At 46.6% G+C, this 21,154-nt stretch overlaps 1 protein-coding gene across 1 annotated transcript; it reads left to right on the top strand.

The window, feature by feature from the left end:
* The first annotated feature begins 87 nt into the window (after positions 1-87).
* On the top strand, positions 88-20,997 carry LOC147631088 (uncharacterized). The gene is made up of 8 exons (XM_086809418.1): positions 88-1,294; positions 2,090-3,932; positions 4,087-4,222; positions 4,305-4,408; positions 19,304-19,369; positions 19,780-19,869; positions 20,004-20,180; positions 20,362-20,997. Exons 1-8 carry the CDS (start codon positions 510-512, stop codon positions 20,398-20,400), a joined length of 3,240 nt encoding a protein of 1,079 aa, XP_086665544.1. The 5' UTR covers positions 88-509; the 3' UTR covers positions 20,401-20,997.
* Positions 20,998-21,154: the final 157 nt, after the last annotated feature.

The following is a 21,154-nucleotide window of genomic DNA, read 5'->3' as shown; positions in this document are numbered from 1 at the left end:
TTCCATCCTTTGTGATTTGTCTGAGTATGCGAGGTGAGAGGCCTGTCTAGCCATCCATAAAGTCAAATGTCGCTAAGTATTCACACTGATTACACATTAGACCGCCCAAGGTGGCTAGTGCCACTCACAAGGTCTCTTGTAGCCTACAAAGTGTGAGCAATTTAAGATCTCTTGTAGCCCAAGGTTTAGCATATAGAGTTACTTCAACCCTTTAGAGGGGTTAAGTTAACCCGTCTTTCCCTCTTTGTTCGTGTTCTCTGGCAGTGGAGCTCCGTGCGCCATAGCCAGGAGCTCCGCCATAGCTAGAAGCTCCGGTTCCCTTAGCTAGCGCTCCACAATCTACTTTTACATCTCAGTCGATTCGCTTTCTCCCCATATTATCTGATCACAAAGAAGGTTGCGATCTGTTAATGGATGCACAGACAAACTGAGCGTGATCCGATTTACCATTGAGCTCCCAGAGATGCACTACTTGTCTTCAATCGGTTCCTGACCGTCTGGCTGTGACCATGGACGATTTTGCTAACATTTTGCAGCGCGACTATGGTCTGAAGCCCCAGGGCAAATCAGCCCCTATGTCTGCTGCGAAATCTGCAGTGCCATTATCGTCATCACCTCCGTCGTCTTCTCCAGCTTCGATCCATAGGACAACTTCTGCAAGCAAGTCAAAGAATAGTTCCAATCGCAACAGCAGAAGCTCCAACCCCATCTTGGATGAAAGCCTTCAAGAAGATCCTTTTTTTGGATCATCCAATGGCATAAAATCAGCATCCTCCAACAGAAACACATACGGATCTGCAGCTTCCGAGCTGCCCGTCATGTACGATGATGTCTTCGGTGGCCCACCAAAGTTTGCCCCGCCATCATACACCCCCGTGACTGCAACCATGATGCAGCAGACCACATCGTCAGCATCGTCACAGAGCTATGATGACATCTTCAGAATGCCAGTCAAGCCATCGTCAGTATCAACAACAACATCCGCTTCTTCCTTCAAAGGCGCATCTTTGCCAGTTTTCGACGCTCCCCTGTATGACGATGATATCTTTGGGGGTCTGCCGGGGATTAGGAGTGCCAATGTCGCCTATGATGATGTCTTCAGTGGGGTTTCTACGGTTGGGACCAGCCCTGGTGTTCTTGAAGATTTACTTGGGGTTTCTGAGAGTATGGAGTCCAGAGATAGGTCATCAAGCTCACAGCGGGCTGCTTCCTCTGGGCTGCAATCAACAACAACAACTGGTGACTTTGATGAGTTGCTTCCTGGATTTGGTGGCAGCGAGTCAGCCAAGCTTCGGTATGTACTGCAGAGCGTGTTTACTTTTGTTTGATTTCATGTCCAAACAACTATGATAATGCTCAAGCAGTTGGACAATTAATTGCAAATCCGTCTCTCTCTCTCTCTCTCTCTCTCTCTCTCTCTCTCTCTCTCTCCCCCCCCCCCCCCCCCCCGCCCTAAAAAAAGAAGAAGGGATTGCAGTATAACAGGCCCAAGTACATCAGTTGGGATTAGCCACCGTTTTGAATTTTAGCCTCATTAAACTTGCCCATATTTGATGACATTATTAGTTCACCAGTTTGTACATTAAAACCCCATATTAAACTTGGTTAGGCCGGATACACAAGATTCCCTGCCCATGCGACAGGGGGCAGAGAGTTGGGCGTGCACGGTGCAGGATTGCCCATCAATCCCCCCATGGATGGGTAGGGAGTTTTGTAACAAGCCTTAGTCTTGACATGATGCTCTCAACAGCTGGCCAAGACCCTGCTTTTAATCAATAAGCCACATTTGACTTGGATATATCCTAGGACCTCATTGGTTCAAAATCTTGCACTTCAATCTTCTCATATTGAACTTGCCTAGAATTTGGACATGATGCATATCTGGGGCGACGCTTGGTACACTAATGCACTGCATTGAACTTGCCTGCAGCCTTCATTAATTGGTTCTAACACTTTAAAAGCGTGTCTGCACATAAGGGCATTTTAAAGAGGCATAAATGAAGCCACAAGTGTTTGAAAACTTGTGACAGCTATAAAACCAAGTTGTGGAGTTTCAATGCTGTACTTTATTTTGATTTTAATGTTTCAGGCCGACGGGAGATGGGAAGCCCACTCATCACAAGTCATCTGGGCTGCCCAAACACTCCCATGGGCTGTCAGCAGATGATCCTTTCAATGTGCTACAGTCAGCTGTTCGGGCCTCTGCCCCTTCTGTTCCAGATTTAGATGCTTCCAAAGAACCAGCCGAATCTTCAGGTGTCCATGGAAGGCGCTATTCAAACAACGGTTTTGATGAAAACATTGCGGTGTCTGGAAATACTTCACCACAGGGTACCACAGCTCAATCTCCATCTCACAAATCAGTTAATGCAGTGAGGTATCCATCAAAGAAGAAGGATGTAGGTAGTCCAACTCCAAATGCAGCACAGGTGAATACTAGTGGCGTAGAGGGGAAACATTCGAGGAGAAATCATTTGAGCAACAGTCAGGCAAAAGACCAGACAAGAACTTCATTGAGTAGTCCAAAGACCCAGTCCATGGGAGGTGCTGAGGCTTCATCGATCCATTCTCCATCTAGAAGAAACTGGCAGGTCCATGACAAGGCTGAGGATTCTGTGCGGCTGCCAAAGGCTGTTAAAAGTAGGCACGTTGATGAGTTTTGGATCTCAGTGGAAGATGTGAAGTTAGTGACTGAGCCTACTGCTATCCCACCTCCATCAAGGAGGCCTCCATTGCCTGGTTCAAAGCAGGGTCATACATCAAGGAAGCCAGCAGTCTCAAAACGAGAATCAAATCAAGAGGCAGTGCCAAACTTTAAGGATTTTTCTGTTCGGCATGAATCTCCTGAGTCATCTAAGCCATCATTAGCGAGAGGACCTTTGGATTATAGTAGTAAGTCCAGTCTTCATAACTCTGGCAGTGTTTTTGATGAACTAGAAGAATTTGCAACAGGTGCTTTGAGAGCACGGAAGGAGGTAAAAAAGGACATGTCAGCTCCAATTTTAGAGGAAGAGATGACAGAGGAAAGTGCAGCTGCTTCAGCATCAGCTATAGCTATGAAAGAGGCCATGGAAAGGGCCCGATCTAAGCTTCAGGACAGAGAAAAAGAGGAAAGAGAAAGAGAGGCTAGAGCTTCGAGAGTTAGGGGAGATCCAGAGAAAGCTAGTGAAGCAAGAGAAAGTGAAGAAGGAAGGGCTTACGAAATAGAAGAAAAAGAGAGAGCTCATGAACGAGGAGAGAAGGAGAGGGAGGCTAAAGCTATTCGTGAGAGAGAAGAGAGAGAGAGGGAAGAGAGAGAAAAGGAAGCGAGAGAGAGGCGTCGCAAGGAAAGGGAAAAGGAGAAGGAAAGAGAGCGGGAGAGAGAAAGAGAGAAAGATAGGATAGCTGTTGAAAGAGCTTCTCAAGAAGCGCGGGAAAGAGCTGAGAGGGCTGCTGTTGAACGAGCCACGGCAGAGGTACGAGAGAGAGCAGCTACAGAGGCCAGAGAAAGGGCTGCAGTTGAAAGAGCCACGGCAGAGGCACGGGAAAGGGCGGCTGCTGAGGCTAGAGAGAGGGCTGCAGTGGAGGCACGTGAAAGGGCAGCTACAGAGGCTCGAGAGAGGGCTGCTGTTGAAAGAGTCACTGCTGAGGCACGTGAAAGGGCAGCTGCGGAGGCTAGAGAGAAGGCTGCAGAGAGGGCTGCTGTTGAGAGAGCTGCAAGTGAGGCCAGAGCCAGGGCTGAGCGAGCTGCTGTGGAGAGAGCAAATGCGGAGGCACGAGAAAGAGCTGCTGAAAGGGCAGCGGCAGAAGCCCGGGAAAGGACGGAAAGAGCCGCTGCAGAAAGGGCTGGAGCTGCAAGAGAGCAACAGCGAAGGAGTGAGAATGATTTGGAGGCCTTCTTTTCATCGAATTCTAGGCCTGGCAGCGCACCAAGGCAGAGGTCACCAGCCCAAGTAAGGGGATTAGCCCATGCTTTTTGGACAGGCTCTTGTTTCTTTTTTGCCATGATGATGCAAGGATGTGATTACTGGTGTTTTTCTCCGGGTCTCAGTTTATATGTACGGGGTTTCAGAACTAAGATTGGATGTGAAACTTGTGGCAAACTAGGGTGCCTCCTCTGATGGACGGCAGTCGAACAAAGGCTTTTCAACTGAGGGACTGCAAAGGAGCTCCAATGTTGCACCTAGTGTTAGGAAAGTAACTCCAACAACAAGTTCAGCCGATGACTGGACATCACTCTTCGGTTAGTAACATAGTGATGCAATATGAAGACTGGTGGAACGCTCACTTGACAATCATAAGCATCTCTTCTGTTACTTCTGCAGGCCCAACAGCATCAACTTCTGGCGAGTTCCAAGAAGTTGAGGGAGAGTCTGCTGAGCGGCGAAGAGCCAGATGGGAACGCCACCAGCGAACTGTTGAACGTACTGTATGTTTCTGCTTAGATATGCTGTGCTGCCTACTTTTTGTGCATTTTGAATATAGTTTTTAAGGATTTTTGTGGGGTTCAGTCACCCCTCCTTTATGTATTACCTTAAATGTTTGTAGCGAGAGGCTGAGAAATGAATATATAATAGAAACATACCTTAATGCTAGAGGGGAAAAAAATAACATGCAATATGAAGGTCTTGACCAGTATAATGCAAAGAGGTTATTTACTCAAATGTAATTATGAAAAAGATAGTTTAAACAACGGAAAATAAAACACAGTGCACATAGATAGTGCTTCCTGTCCCCTTCTTGCGGAGTAATTGCTTTATTGGCATGAGAGTGAAAGTACAATGTCTGAATGTGTACTAATGCAGATTTTTATCCAGTTCCTTCTGTCATTTTCCATCCAGATCTCTCTGCTGTGAAAGGGTGGGCAGCTGGCTCTGATGATTTCTGACATCTGGGATTGCTCACAGGACTCTGCTGGATGTGTTTTTGGTCTTGATTGGACTGATGCTAGAACAATGAATAATGAGGGTGGGGTGGGGATATTCATAGGCCCTTTCTCACCCCTTTTACTGGTTTTCCTGCTGGGGTCGTGAGCTTGAAAATGAGTATTTTACCCCGTTCCCCCCTATCCAGGGCTTGTTTAATCCGCATGAGAGTCCTCCCCCAATTGGGATCAAAGGGCAGCATTTTTGGGCACCGTGAGCTCTTTCACACCCATCTGAACCCTTTTGAGATTTGAGTCTTTGTAGCTGATTGGATAAAAAATGCATGGTCTTTGTTTTCATGGTTGATTTCTTGGTCCTTATTGCTGATTTTTTCAGAACCCATTCCCAAGTGTCACACATTACCAATAGAGGCTTTTGTGTGTCCCCTTTTACTTGCCCTTCTAGTTTACGAAGGCTCTTGGGAGAGATTTGCTGGATTCCAAGTGATCACAGATGCGAGTAACATCGCAATTGGAGGTGTATTACAACAGAATGGCCATCCAGTAGCTTACATGTCGCGTAAGTTTCTGCCTGTAGGAAAGAATTACTCGGTCTACGATCGGGAACTCCTTGCAGTTATCAAGCCCTGAAACATTTCCTCCGTGGCCATGAATTTGAGGTTCGCACTGACCATCAGGCATTACACTGGATTCAGACAATGCCAAGTGCATAGTGGAGTGATCGTCAACACTGTTGGAGCTAGATCTTCTAGTAATTTGGTATGGAGTACCTTCCAAGAAAGGCCAACCAAGTGGCCGATGCTTTGAGCAGGAAGGGAACAATGATTTTGATTCAGATCACTAGACTCGACCTTGTTAGTACGGGACTAGATGACATGAAGCACACGTACGCAGGTTCTATCGAATTCGATACACAGTGGGAACATGCATTGAATGCCACAAGACCATGCCACTTTTTGATACGCAATGGTTGGCTTTTCTACAAAAGCTGACTTTGTGTCATGAACTCGTTTTAGGCAACTCTTCTCCATGATGCCCATGACGCCGTCACCTGGGTCACCGAGGCATGAATTCGACTCTGGAGAAGTTAGAAAGGCAATATTATTGGCCAAGAATGAGGCGAGATGTGTTTACACATGTGCAAGAGTGTGACGTTTTTTAAAAAGTGAAAGCGTGTTGTGGGAAGAAGAGAGGGTTGTTATAGCCTTTACCAATTCCCGAGGGACCTTTCGAAGATACATGAATAGACTTTGTCACGAATGGGAGGGAGGGCTCGGATGATAGACGGGGCAGAGTGAACTGCTGCGGGTATAGTTGGTGTTGAGGATGAAGGAGGAGGGGGAGGAGGAGGTGGGGGAGGCGGCGAGGGAGGGCTGAGGGGCGGAGAGACCGGAGAGGGGTGCTGCTGTGAGAGATCCATTAGAGAGGTAGGCTACGGGGAGGAGCCCGTCGGGGGCTTAGAGAGGTGAGTCGGCCTCATAGAGCACCAAGGGCCAAGGGGGGGGATCTCGACGAGGGATCGACCGCCATACTGGTGGGGCCGGAGGGGCCTGCTCCGTGACTGGAGAGGGCGCGTCGCCAACGGGAAGGTACAGGTAAATGCTCAAAACTGTTATCTGACAGAACCGAATCCTCTTGAGCTTTGTCAGCTTGGCGTGCGTGGCGGCGGCGCTTGGCTGGTAGCCCGAGCGCTTGCCAATCGTCAGAAGCTTGGTCGTCTGTAGTCGGGGCTTGATGCTCTACTACTTGAGAACCTGCCTCTCTCCTTGTCCCCTAGTGAGAATCTGAATGAGAAACGGGGGGAGGAACCACCGGGGCGGTCTCTTGGATTGCCGCTGAGGGCAAGCTCTAGGTAAACGACCCATTTGTCTGCGAATGAAGCATTGACCTGGAAGGCCTGAATATTCCACGCGCTGCTGGATGGGGTCGCCCCGGAGGCTAGGAATAGATATACAATGTGGCATAGAATCCAGCGAGCCAACATAGATGTGGAGGGATGGAATCCCAACTGCTCGTGCGAGGGCTGAGGCAGTAGTGGGGGGGGGGGGGGGGGGAGACTCCATCACTCTCCCGATGGCACCACCAATCACCAGGAGAAGAGGAAGGTAGTCCTTCCTAAGGCCTAGGAAACAAACTGTCATTGGGAAGCTTGACACGCCAGCCAGAGCGTCAGACCTTGGATTGAAGCTGTGCTGCCACCGTGCAAAGAAGGCCTGTGCCATACGCAGTGCAAGAGTGCTCAGTTGTGAGTCAAACTGCACTTGGTAGTATTCGCACCCAGAGGGTGAATATTGGTGATCTTTGCAGGCTCGCCAATGAGGCTCACCTGTAAAAGATCCTTGAGCTGTTCGCGTGTAGGGCAGCTTCCAACAAGTTTGCAAACCAAGGTGGAGGCCTCTAATAATGAGGCAACAGTCATGGCGAGAATTTGAAGATCCGCTTTAGAAAAGGAGATGCAAGCAATGGCGGCCTTGGTCGGGGATGACGGAGCAGTTGCCATGGAGTCCTTTTGAGGGTGAAGACCAGAATAGGCCAAAACTTGCCTCAATGGTCGAAAAAACCTCGAAGAACCTGAAAGCTCAACCTGCACGGGAGGGGAGCAAGGAAAAAGGCCTGAAAACTGAAAAGGAGGATGGAGGGGGGGGGGGGGCGGAGGAGAGCGAAGATGGGGGCGGGAGGAAATGGAGGCGTGAAGGGGAGAGGGGAGGCAGGCAGGGCAAGGCAAGGCGGCAGGCATGAAGAGCGAAAGAGAGGGGGGGGGTGCCAAAAAAAAAAATGGAGAAATACCTAATGGGCGGGCACACCCACAATAGAGGCCCTAGTGTGTAATGTACAGACAGGAGATGATTGCTAACGCCCCCTCTTAGCTCCTGGATGTGGAACCAACCCCAGTGAGCTGGAGTGTTGCCGGAGCATAGCCTGAGGTAGAGACTTCGTGAAGAGGTCAGCCGCGTTGTCCTTCGTCGAACAAAACTCTAGAAAGATGTCATCAGCAAAAAACTTCTCACGAACAAAGTGACTCTGGATGACCGTGGGTTTCGCAAGCAGTGCCACAAGCAGCCCGGTACTCCGCCTCTGAAGACGACAAGGCAATAGTTGGCTGCCTCTTGCTGCTCCATGAAACAGCTCCTGAGCCGAGGGTAAAACAATAGCCTGATGTAAATCTCCTCGTGTCTGGATCTCCTCCCCAATTTGAGTCACTCTAACCATGGCGTTTGACTCCATCCGTCGTTTCCCCTCTAGTATCATAGAAGAGTCCAAGATCCTTCGTACCTTGCAGATGTCGCAAGATCTGCAATCCTGCATCCCAATGAGTCTTCAAAGGCGTCTGCATAAATGAGCTCAACAGCTATACGGGGAAGCTCAAGTCCAATCTGGTGTTCAGCAACCAAATCAATGAACAAAAATGTTGGGTGTTGGACTCACACTCACACACACAAACCTGCACATTAGGGTTAGGTGCAGGGTAGAGAAGCTCACACAGAGAAATGAGAGAGAGAGAGAGAGAGCCAAAAGTGTGGTATCCACAAAATGCAAGTCAACCCTTGCATGTGTGCCACATCCATATAATATAGAAGTACAAAATATTATATGTTAGAGTGTCCTTTCACACTTGATGTCCAAGGGGAAAAACCACATGGGAAAAAGTGCCCTTGGTTAAGCCCTGTTCACACATAGCACTACCATAAGTGAGCATATGCCTACAAATCCCCCCCTGTAGTGGAAGTGTGAACCTGTACAAGGGTAGCAGATCAGTCTCTGTATGAGAGTAAGCCCAAAGCTTTGCGGAAAGCTTCAAACTTTTCTCGAGGTAAAGCCTTTGTGAATAGATCTGCAACATTATCCTGTGTAGGGCAATAAGATAAACTGATCTCCCCTGCATGTAGCCTCTCTCTGACATAGTGATAATGAATCTCTATGTGCTTGGTACGTGCATGAAATACTGGATTTCGTGCCACGGCCATAGCACTCTGGCTATCAGTGAGAATAGTGGTGGGTGTCTGCTGACACTCACGAAGATCAGCCAATAGTCTCCTCAACCATACACAATCTATTGTAGCTGTAAAGACTGCCCTGTACTTAGCCTCACAAGTAGATGTAGCAACAGTGGGTTGCTTTTTACTCAGCCAAGATATGCATGAACTGCCAAGAAAAAAACAATTCCCACTGGTGGATTGCCTGGTATCATAATCACCAGCCCAATCTGAATCACTGTATGCATAAAGCTGCAAGCTGCCCCCCCCCCCCCCCCCCCCCCGGGATAGAATAAACCAAGATCCAGGGTACCCTTAAGATAACGAAAAATGCGTTTGACTGCTTGCCAATGCTTTGTGCCTGGGCTCTGCATGAATCTGCTCAACAAAGACACCCCAAAAGATATGTCTGGCCTTGTGTTACACAAGTAAATGAGGCATCCCACTGCCTGGCTGTAAATGCCGGCCTCAAAAGGCTCTCCAATATCATGCATAGTAAGCCGTACACCTGGTTCTACCGGAGTAGAAATGGGCTTACATTCATCCATGTGAAACCTTTTTAGCAAACTTTTTATGTACTTAGTTTGCTGCATAACAATGCCATCATCTGTATGCATAAACTGTATGCCGAGATAGGAGTGTAAAGGCCCCAAATTTGACATATCAAATTCAGCTTTCAAATCAGATTTGAAATCTGAAATTTGTGCTTTGCTAGTACCTGTAATGAGCATGTCATCTACATACAAGATGACTATGAGAATATCGGCATCGGTTTTCTTCACATACAATGTGCTTTCAGCTGGACTATTCTCATAACCTTGGCTGGTTAGATGAGCATGTATCTTATCATACCAAGCTCTTGGAGCTTGCTTTAATCCATACAATGCTTTGTGCAACCTGCATACTTTATGTTCCTCACCAGGAACTACAAAACCAATGGGCTGATTTACATATACTTCCTCCTGTAAATGCCCATTTAAGAATGCAGTTTTGATATCCAATTGATGCACTTTCCATCCTTTATGGGCAGCCAATGCAATCACTGATCTTATTGTGGTCATTCTCGAAGTAGGAGCAAAAGTCTCTTCATAATCTATTCCCTTTTTCTGGGAGTAGCCTTTAGCCACAAGTCTTGCTTTGTACCTGTCAATAGTACCATCAGACTTTCTTTTGACTTTGTACACCCACTTTGTTCCAATTACATGCTTGCCTTTAGGCAATTCCACAAGATCCCATGTATTGTTCTTCATGATAGAAGAAATTTCAGCTTGCATAGCTTGCAACCAATGCTCATTCTCATGTGCTTCTTCATAAGAAGAAGGCTCTTCTGAATCAAAGAGACCACCCATTGCGAATGCAGACTCCCCACAATGTACATTCAAAGCATGGCTGGAACTAGCCCTTGTTCTACCTGTGAGTGGAGCTGCAAGTTTGCTTTCTTGCAAAGTTTTCTGCAACCATCTTGGCACTGACTTGGCTGTGTCTATGGCTGTTTGCTCTTCCCTGACAAGATCTTCCACTTCTTCCATAGAAGGGGGCTGAATGGCTGGCTGGTCCACATGTTCTACATGTGGATTTTCTTGTGTAGGGACTGGCTGATCTGAATCCCCCCTAATTGCAATGGGTAAAAGTCCATCAAACATGTCCTGTAAGCCTGTATCATTGCTTTTATAAAAGCTGTTTATGGGCTGTTCTGAATTTTCAGCAAATACCACATCTCTACTGACAAAAATCCTTCGTGTAGTTGGATTATAAAGACGGTATCCTTTGCTTTCATTGCTGTAGCCCACAAAAATGCATTTAATTGCTTTGTCATCAAGCTTTGTTCGGAGTTGTTCTGGCACATATGCATATGCCAAACACCCAAATGTACGCATATAATCTACTGTTGGCTTTCGGCTATACCAAGCCTCAAATGGTGTTATGGTTTTCAAAGCTTTTGTTGGACACCTGTTCAACACATGAGTTGCACACATTATAGCTTCCATCCAAAATTTGTGAGGCAACTTTTGTGCTTTCACCATGCATCTTGCCATTTCCATGAGAGATCTATTTTTCCTTTCAGCTACACCATTCTGCTGCGGTGTATAAGGCACAGTACATTGGTGTTTGATGCCCTTTTGAAGCATATAATCCTTGAATGCATTTGACATGTATTCTCCACCTCTATCTGAGCGGAGTGTTTGGACTTTACATGCACACATATTTTCAGCCATTGCTACAAAGTGTCGAAAGCATGTAAACACATCTGCTTTTGCTTTCAAAGGGTAAGCCCAAGCAAACCTGGAGTAGTCATCAATGAATGTGACAAAGTAAAGATGCCCCCCTATGGATGGTGTCCGCATTGGACCACATACATCACTATGTATGAGCTGTAATTTACTTTCAGCTCTAACAGCTTCATCTTTGGGGAATGGTTTTCGTTGCATCTTTCCCAAAATACACCCCTCACATACATGTCTTGGTGGAGACTCAAGAGGCGGCATATTATCAACCATATGATGGTTCTGCAAAAGCATCAAACTGTGAAAATTTACATGCCCAAAACGAGCATGCCATAGCTCTGCATCATGCATAGCAGGAGTGTGGGCAGCCACTGTATTTGCATCATAAGTGCGCTTGTCATAGCTGTCCAGCTTATACAAGCCTTTGTATCGTGTTCCAGAAGTGACTATTTCATAACCCTTTGATGGGTCTTTTACCAAACACTTCCCATCTTCAAATTCAATCTTTAAACCTTGGTCGTTTATGGCTGAGACGGAGAGCAGATTTTTCTTTATTCCTGGAACATACAATACATTTTTCATACATATATTGGCACCATTGGGTGCAATAAGTATGACATTACCAATTCCCTTTACTGGATATGTGGTATGATCTGCACATGATACAGTGCGGCCATTTGAAACATAAACGAAGTGCTGAAATACATCTTTGCATGAAGTGATGTGGCTCGAAGCACCACTATCAAAATACCATGATGCATTCTGTCTGTCAGATGCAATGCAAGACATATCAGTGTCTGAAGCACCTGGTGTGTCACTAGTGCATGTGACCAAAAAAGTGTACTCTTCTTGGATTACATTAGCTGATTGCTGTGCTTTGTCATCCGAAGAGTCTGCTACTGCATTGCCTGCTTCTTTCTTTTTCTCTTTTGCAATCTGCTTCCTACATTCACTGATGTAGTGTCCAGGCTTATGGTAGTAGTGACATTTGCCCTTCTTTTTGGGCTTGTTTGCATCCCCTTTGTCAGACTTTTCACCACTAGAAGAGGGCTGTCCATGACCAGCCTTGCTAGACTGTTGTCCCCCATGCTTAAAGCTCTTTGCTTTATCCTTATCCTTGGCTGTAAATGCCTTTTCTCCACCACGGTTGCTCGATAAGTTTGCTCTTGTTTGCTCTTCCTGCAAGAGTAAACCCACGAGCTCTTCAAAAGTGATGGGATCACCACCTCCTCTCATTGAGAGGTTGAGAGAGGTGTGAAAGCCCAAGTAGGAAGGCGGTAAAGAATGAAGAGTGTTGGTGACCATCTGTCTGTCTGGGATAACCTCATCAATGTTTAGCAATTGTTCCTGCAAATCTTTCACTTTGGTGAGATGATCTGCCATGGAGTCACCCTCATCCATAGAAAGAAGATCCAATTGCCTCTTCAAGTAGGCAACTCTTGCCTCGTTGCATACCTGATACATTGCTTCCAATGTGTCCTATGCAAGCTTCGATGTCTTGCATGAACGAATGTGCGGAATAATAGTCCTTTTCACTGAAAGGGCTATCAATGACATGGCGTGTGCATCTCTAGAGTCCCATCTTTTCTGCTCTTGTGTGGGAGCAGGATCTACATCAGGAGCTCTTTGAGCACCTCCCCTTTGAGGCGTGGCTGGCTGTATGGTAAGTGGGCGTGTGTCATCACCACACACGATGCCCCAAAGCCCTTTGGCTACCAGCAAATTACGGATCATGAAACTCCAGAGGGAGTAGTTAGATCCATCCAGCTTGTCCTCCTGGGTGAGCACACCAAATACATCTGTAGCATTCTGTGCCATGTCAACAAAATATATCTGCAAGCAAACCAAGCACCAATGTGCACTGCCAGGCAACCAAATGTCCTGTGCAAATGTATGCCTGCAAACCAAAGCAAGTGTAAACCTGCACCAAATTGTCCAATTACACACAATGTGTATACATGCGCGACAAATCGCAGCTGTAATGCCCAATTACATGCTCCAATCAGAAAATCCCAATTTTTATGCACTCCAATCGCTTCAATGTGCATCTAATTGGCCAATTTTCAGAAAAGCCCCAAATTTCTACAAATGTAAGAGGTTCTATTTGCCAATTTTGACCTCAATTTTGAAAACCCCCAAATTTTTGCAAATGAGAGGTTCAATTTGCCAATTTTGACCTCAATTTTGAAAACCCCCAAATTGTAGGCAAAGCAAAATGCCCAATTTTTTTCAATTTGTCCTGAAATTGAGAAATCCCCCAAATTGCACCTGTAATTTTCCTGTGAATTTGACTTGCACAGAAGTGTCTGCTAAATCTGCATATGACCTGCACTGGAATGGCTGCAAAATATTGTATTTGTATTTGACCCAAAATGTGCACAGAGAAATACCTTCCTGCAAGGGCAGCAGGTTTGGAGCAGACAGTCGAATAGAGAGAGCCAGCAGGCTGGCCAAGTCGTTGCAGGTGGAGACGTTGGAGGGAGACGTTGCAGGTGGAGTAGGTTGGCTGTGGGCAGTCGACGGGGAGCTGGGGTTGAAGCTCACGGAGCTGATGGCACAGGCGTAGGCTAGCTGCACCAGGGCCAGGCGACAGCGAAAAACAGAAAAGGCGGCAGCCGGCGAGTAGGTGTCGAGCGAGTCGTCAGTCGGGCAGGCGGAGTCGGGCGCTCAGAGCAAGGCGAGCATGGCGCTGTTGAGTAGTCGGGAAGGCTGCGCTGGCGGCCTCGGACCAGTGCGGGCGCCTGGAGTCGACGGTGGAGGTCGAGACGGAGCAGAAATGGCCGGCGGGCCTTGGACCAGCGCGGGTGCCTGGAGTCGAGACGGCGAGTCGCTGGTCGGTCGGAACGGCGAGCGCTGGGCGACGGTGACGGCGGGTCGAGACGGGCTGAATGGAGACGCCGGAACGGCGGGAGTGACGGGAGTCGTCGGCCGGCGGCTGCTGTGACGGAGCGCGGGCGAGCGCTGACGGAACCAGACAATCCGGTGACGGAAAAACACAGCGTCGACGGAAAAACGCAGGCGACGGACGGAATGCCTATTTTCGACGGAATTTCGCAGGAATTTTTCCAGCAGCAGAATATCAGGGCCAGCTCCCAGCTCCAAGCTCTGATACCAAATGTTGGGTGTTGGACTCACACACTCACACACAAACTTGCACATTAGGGTTAGGTGTAGGGTAGAGAAGCTCACACACAGAAATGAGAGAGAGAGAGAGAGAGAGCCAAAAGTGTGGTATCCACAAAATGCAAGTCAACCCTTGCATGTGTGCCACATCCATATAATATAGAAGTACAAAATATTATATGTTAGAGTGTCCTTTCACACTTGATGTCCAAGGGGAAAAACCACATGGGAAAAGTGCCCTTGGTTAAGCCCTGTTCACACATAGCACTACCATAAGTGAGCATATGCCTACAAAAACTGCTTCCGAAACAAAGAGGCATCAACTTGCTCACAAGGATCATCAACTGTAACTTTGGTATGTTGTCATGTGCACAGTGTGTATTTACTGTGTGCTACATGCACACAAGACTAGCTTCGAGGCTTGGGGAAGCTTGGAGCTAGGCAGGTTGATTGGCGAGCTGGGCCAGGGATAGACTAACGGGCGGGCACCCAAGTATGGACGGACGGGCGCCCAAGTGTGGACGCCCAGTGACCGGCCAAGAGCTTATAAAAGGGTGGCCAAGGTTAGTCAATAGTTCAAACTTCATAGAGTCTCGCGTGTCTTTGTGAGAGCTCTATGGTCAGGAGCCTAGATCTAGTGCAGACGTGCACCTGCTTTATGCAGCCAAGGCCGGCAGCAGTCTCGAGGCCCGCGAGGGTAGCTTCGTGGCGGTATGGGACGTCACAAGGTAGAGATTGGTCGGTACGTCCAACTAGTTAGCTCAGCTCGTGGCTCGGTGGGGATAGCCAAGACTTGTGGGTTTTGCCCACGGCTCTCACAGTTGGGAGGTGAGTCAGGCCTGCACCCCCTTCACGTTGCTTGGCTTTGTTTTGCAGGTTTCGAGTCTTGTATATCAGGAGTGTTCTACGAGGTGATCCTTTGGGGATTTGACAGTGGTATCAGAGCAATCCTCGAGAACATGCAAGTCGGTAGGTAGAGAAGAAAGAGGTCAAAGAAAGAGGTATGAATTTGAGAAGGCTGCTGTTTTTTTGTGCATACTACTGTTTTTCAGAATTCAGCATTTTAAGTTTCCATCGTTTGGACTCATAAGTTGTGGTCATAGAAAGGGTTATCTTGTTAAGCAAGAAGAGGAGTTATTTTATTGACAAGGAGTAAAGCATGAGCTGTCGGCTGTGTGAACCAGTCGGCAGTGTGAACAGCAAGAGCAAAAGAGAGAAGAGGCGAAGAGATTCCTAGGGACTGTTGAATCAGTGTGGGAAATCGAAGCACTAGAGTGCTGGTCGGCGTTAACTGTGTACTTGGCGAGTGTGTGGCTGCGCAGTCCTTATGAGGAAAGAAGGCAGCCAAAGATCCCCATGAACCAGTCAAAGGCGGGTAGGTGTGAAGCGCTGCAAGTCGGCGATATCTGTGCTGTAGAGGAAAAGCGGAAAACTCACAGCCGAGACGGGTGGTAATTTAAGACTTCGTTTTTTTTTCAAAAAACAAAACACGCATGTTGCTTTTTGAACCTATATGGAGGGGTTTTGAAAATATTAACCAAAGCATGTTTTTTTAAAAGAACAAAAAAGCATGTAAAAATTTTTTAATCTTCTAGGCGACTAGTTTTATGTAGCTTATGTGTTTTTTTTAAGTGTTCTTTTTTTTAAAAACCAAGCTTTATGGGTGTTTAAAAAAAAAGAGCCCTCGAGCATGGTCTAAAAAAAAAAGAAAAAACACAAAAGCAATGCATAAACACACATGCTTTTCAGAAGGCCTATAAAATTCCTCTCAAAAGGGCTTCTTGCCGCACTCCTCCTCGTACTCTTTAGCACTCTTCCTTGTTCAAAGCCAAGCTTTTCTTTCATCTTGTCCTCTTCAAGTTGTTGACCCAAGAATCCGAGATGAAACCCATTTCCGAACGTTAAGACCTGCTGGCTATGGAGGCCACTGATGGCGATCTTTTCGACGATTTTGTATCCAAATCTGATTTTCAGAAGTTTAAAGTTGCTTTCGAAGCTTCTTTCTCGGAACGTCAGGCACAAGTCGCCGCACAAATGCAGGCTTTACAGAATTCCATCTCTTTATTGACCACTACCCTCTCTACTCTCTCAGGTATGGATACCTTGGCATCTGCTTTAGGCCCCAACATTACTCTGGAACAGTTTGGGGGCAAGCAAAAGCAACGTACCAAGGACATAGTGGACCCAAGGCTACTGTCACCATTTGGCCACCCAATTGGTCCACCCCTGCTTTCTTATCATGTTTGTACATTGGACTGGTGTCCATGGTAGTTGTATATGCCGGGGATTGATGCCACTCATGTGTTTCCTTTTGTGATCATTGGTGTTACAAGGTTCTTTTAAGTATTTTATTTGTTTCTCAACCCTTTTCTTATAATCTCCCTCTTTTGCTCATTGCAGAGATATGTCTATAGACATATTAAAGTTGGTGTATGAAAATAAAAAATTATCGGATACGCTCTTCTATGAAGAGGTTTCACAATTGGGTTTTTTGGGGTGCCAACTGTCAGGCGTTTTTCTGAGTGGTCTTTTTGGCTTGTGTACATACGAATGCATGGTGTGCGTGAAGAGCTTTGTTTGGGAATGCATTGCCACATGCTCTGGGTGGATGCTTTTGAATTTGGCTTGTTGTTTGCAGGCCTGTCCGGTGAGAGGTTGCTGGAGATGACATATGTTACTTGGTTGTCTGGAATTGTGATACTCCCAATGGCTGAAATTCAGCAAAACAGCTCTCTTTATTGCTGTAATTTTTGATCTTTTTGCTGAAAACCCTAATTTCAGCCCTCCTTTCTCAAGTTGAACCATAGGGAAAGCTTTCCCCAGGTTCCCTTCATCCTCTTGAAGACTTTTGTCGCGAAAAATTGTGACAAATCGAAGATCTCTTCACTCCGAGGACTTCCATCGCGAAGACTTCCGCTGTCTCATCGACTCTACTTGCAATTGGTAAGCTTTAATGCTTAAATATGGAAGCAAGTAACAGGGGAGAGGAACCGGATTACAAGATCACATACCTTGTGTAGTGTTCTCTTGTCCTACGTGCTCTCTTGCAGATTGTTGCTACCATGTGTTGGTGGAACAATAGAGAGCAGATGGTAGGGAACATGGGCACTTGAGAGGGTAGTGTGGGTTGCAAGTCTACCTCAACAACCACTTGTTTGCAATTCTGTATTCATATGCATTGGTATGGAAATCTGGTCAGAAATGCCCAGGACACTATGTACTTGATTCTCCCAAGATCAATATACTTTATTTGAGGGAGGGGTCGGCCGTTCCGGCTCATTGTGTTCCCGGTGGATCGACAGTTGCACGGGACCAACTATGGCATCTAGAAGGTTATGATGGAATGAGGAAGCTCTTTTCCAGGGGACTTGTAGGAAAGCCATGCAAGTGGCAGATGGTGACTTACAGCGAGAGATGGCTATTGAGCAGCCTCCAAGCTTTAAGGTTCCAGGTTCAGAGGGTGGTTTACAGGTTCCGAAAGGCCTTGTATGGTCTTTAGCAAGCTCCCAGGACTTGGCATATGTCAAAGCCACAAAGGATCACCTATTAGAACACTCCTGAGACAAGACTCGAAACGTGCAAAACAAAGCCAAGCAACGTGAAGGGGGTGCAGGCCTGACTCACCCCCCAACTGTGACAACCGTGGGCAAAACCCACAAGTCTTGGCTATCCCCACCGAGCCACGAGCTGAGCTAACTAGTTGGATGTACCGACCAATCTCTACCTCGTGACGTCCTATACCGCACGAAGCTACCCTCACGTACTTCTTAGCCATCTCTAGCAAGTCTACCATCTCGGGGGGGTTACTTTGGTCTTGTGAAGGGAGGGTGGGTGGGAAAAAAAATGAAGAAGAGGTTGAAACTAATATGCAAGGTGGCTGTCCAACGGTGATGACCGCCTTCTACACAATCTCCAAGTCCCGAACAGCCCAAGAGATGACCTGGTGAGTACTTTTGGCTGGCACTTCGCCTACAGAGAAACACTCTGTGAAGTCCAACATTGAGAAATGCAGATGATTTTGGTGATTTTTCAACGTGTGTATATTTAGCACCTTACTGTGCTGGTCAGCCAGCATAACATGCTGCCGGCCTGTTCACGACATGCCATGTCATCACCTATTATGTGGGAGTGCCACATGGCACCTATGCTTGCCCATGGGCTGCGCCTACATTTGCTGCTGCTGCCTGGCTCCTACAAGCCAGCCATGTGGTCGTGCAGGTAAGGTGTGTCACACAGAGACAAAGGTTGTAGAGCCAAGGCAAGGGCGAGAGAGAGACCAAGGGCTGCAGCAATGACATTTGGATCAGCTAGAAGGCTGTTGTCATTGCATTGTAGTGATGTGCACACAGTATGCACGAACAGATCTTAGTGTAGATCTTGGAACATATTCATGTTTTGGAATATACAGTAGATTAGGGTTCCATATCTCTTGTCTACTATGTAATTCAGATGAGTGAGTAGCGTGAACCTGTTTATGCTTAGCATTAATCCAGCATGGTCACCTCAGCCTCAGCCTTGCAGGGCATTAGGTGATGCACCACCAGGTCATGACAAGCTTTAGAAGAGGATGGGCTGAAGAACCTTCCAAAACAAAGATAAGAGAAAATCTTGAGGGTTGCCTTGTGAGCTTGTTCCTTCAAATTTTAGCCTTTTAAGGTTGTGATGACAATGTTCATTGGTGAATGGAAGTAGCTCTTTTCGTGTGTTCTAGGAGATTGAGGCGACACTCTTAGGAGAAATTGCCAAAACCATCATGATCACCCTACGAAGCTACTTATGTCACAATGTCTAATCTTTCTTAACCTTTACAGTTACCCAATGTGGAGGCTAAAAGCTCAAGATGGTGATTTGGATCTCGTGCTGGTCAGCACTCGAATTTTAGCATGTTAATCCTCCATGTTTAAAGTGGTTGAAGTTATGACGCAGCTCTCAAGTTTGTTGTTTAAGCTTCACCAGTTGCTTGAAACTATTTCATAATGACAAACTTGGCATAAAATAGGCTACATTTTATTTGAGATGTGTTGTCGTCTTGTATGAACATAATTCAGCCCGATCAGTGCCCAGAAAACATGCAGGTTAAAGGGATCTTTATGGCGTTTGTATTGTTGAACATGCAGAGTAAGGCTTTGGAGGAGAAGAACCAACGCGATTTGCAAAGTCTAAGAGAGCAAGCAGAGAGACAGGTAATGAAACACGTCTCTTCCAAGAATGGGTTCTGTGGATATTAAATTGACTGGTTTTTCTTCTTATATTGATACTGTATGCTGTGTATGTGTGCCTTCGTTACTTAGGGTGGCTTCACAACATCTGCATGCTGCCCACATTTCTTGGGTAAAAAGCTGCCACATTCAGTGGCCACTGATGCGTCCGGGGTAGGGTGGGCTTGGGAGGCCACCCAATGTTAAGGTGGGCCTGGACAAGCTCCATTGTTGAAGCCACCCTTAGTTGCCTGTTTTACTTTTTGGATGTGTGCAGTTTCTTGAAGGTGGTTGCATAGCTTTCCACGAATCTGACAGTACAGTCATTTGTAGATCTTTGTTTGATAAAAGCTAGTTTCTGGTTTTTTGGGCACCGGTTTGGCTGAATCATGCAGAGGGCAGGGGAAACTCTTGATGCTGAAATCAAGCGCTGGGCTGCTGGCAAGGAAGGAAACCTCCGTGCATTGCTCTCAACACTTCAATATGTATGTTTGATGTTTTTGCTCCTTGGTATATTATCCTTGAGAATAAAAAATAAAAGAGGGGCAAGAGGACTGGATGTGGTGCGATTTCTGACTGAGACCTCCATTGCCTCCCCACCTTATCTTGTGGTTTGCAGATTCTTTGGCCAGAGTGTGGTTGGCAAGCAGTGTCATTGACAGATCTCATCACTGGTGCAGCTGTGAAAAAGGTGTATAGAAAGGCCACCTTATGTGTCCACCCAGATAAAGTGCAGCAAAAAGGCGCCACAATTCAGCAGAAGTACATTGCGGAGAAGGTTTTCGATCTCTTAAAGGTAAGTTACAGCTTGTGAGTGAGTCAAATTTGAGAGTTTTGGTTTTTAACTGTTGCAATCGAGCTGAGCATTGGCACAGTGTGTTTCTGAGCAAGTTTGTGAGCGAGTCAAATTTGAGAGTTTTGATATTTAGCTGTTGCAATCGAGCTGAGCATTGGCACACTGTGTTTCCATTCTATAGGAGGCCTGGAACAAGTTCTATTCAGAGGAGCTCTTCTAATGCAGTTAGTTGACGCAAGCGGACAAGTGTGGTGGGATTGGTTGTGTATAGATCGAATCTGTAGAGTCTTCTATATTATATTGAGTAATACAGCACTGTAGCAGGTGGGTTCTATTTGCTGTGAATGTGAGGTATTTAGACCATGAGCATATGATGGGAGAGCTGCTGTGGTACAGTTTTGCCACTCAACACTGTAAATGCATTGCACTTTGGGTGATGAACATGGCCACAGGATGTCACAGCATCCATCAATTTTGTGCATGTGCAATAGTTTTCCACTTACATTCCAGTAATTATGCAGAAAAGCTTCAGTTCTGTGGGGCACTTTCATGGGCGCTCAAAGCTGTCAGGTGGGTATTTATGGGCCATGCATGCAGTATTGTTGTTGGTTCATCAAAAGGTGGGTGGCTTCTATGTCGCACACTTGCGACAGTTTTGAATCACAGCCTTGAGGGCTCATTTGTTTGGGATGTTTCCTTCTACTTGTTGGTAACATCTCTAGAAATCTCAAAGAAATAAAGTTGTATTTTAGATTTTTTTATTATATTTATGCAGAATTCTTGAGCAAGTGGTAATGCTGAAGCAGCTATTCAAGAAGTCTGCTGGTGTGAACCATGGCCTTGTGCCAGCAAGATTTTGTGGGAAATGTTTTGTTTCAACTGGTTCTTGATCTGTCTCCATAGTCAAACACGCCGAAGAGTAGGGTTTCAAGACTTGCCAATGCATAGCAAATGCTTGTTCTGTCGTTCCTGTG

This window comes from Cibotium barometz, chromosome 15, assembly GCF_041138505.1.
Source record: "Cibotium barometz isolate CiBa-2024 chromosome 15, ASM4113850v1, whole genome shotgun sequence".
NCBI classification, from domain to species: domain Eukaryota; kingdom Viridiplantae; phylum Streptophyta; class Polypodiopsida; order Cyatheales; family Cibotiaceae; genus Cibotium; species Cibotium barometz.
This window is presented reverse-complemented; position numbering and strand designations above follow the sequence as displayed.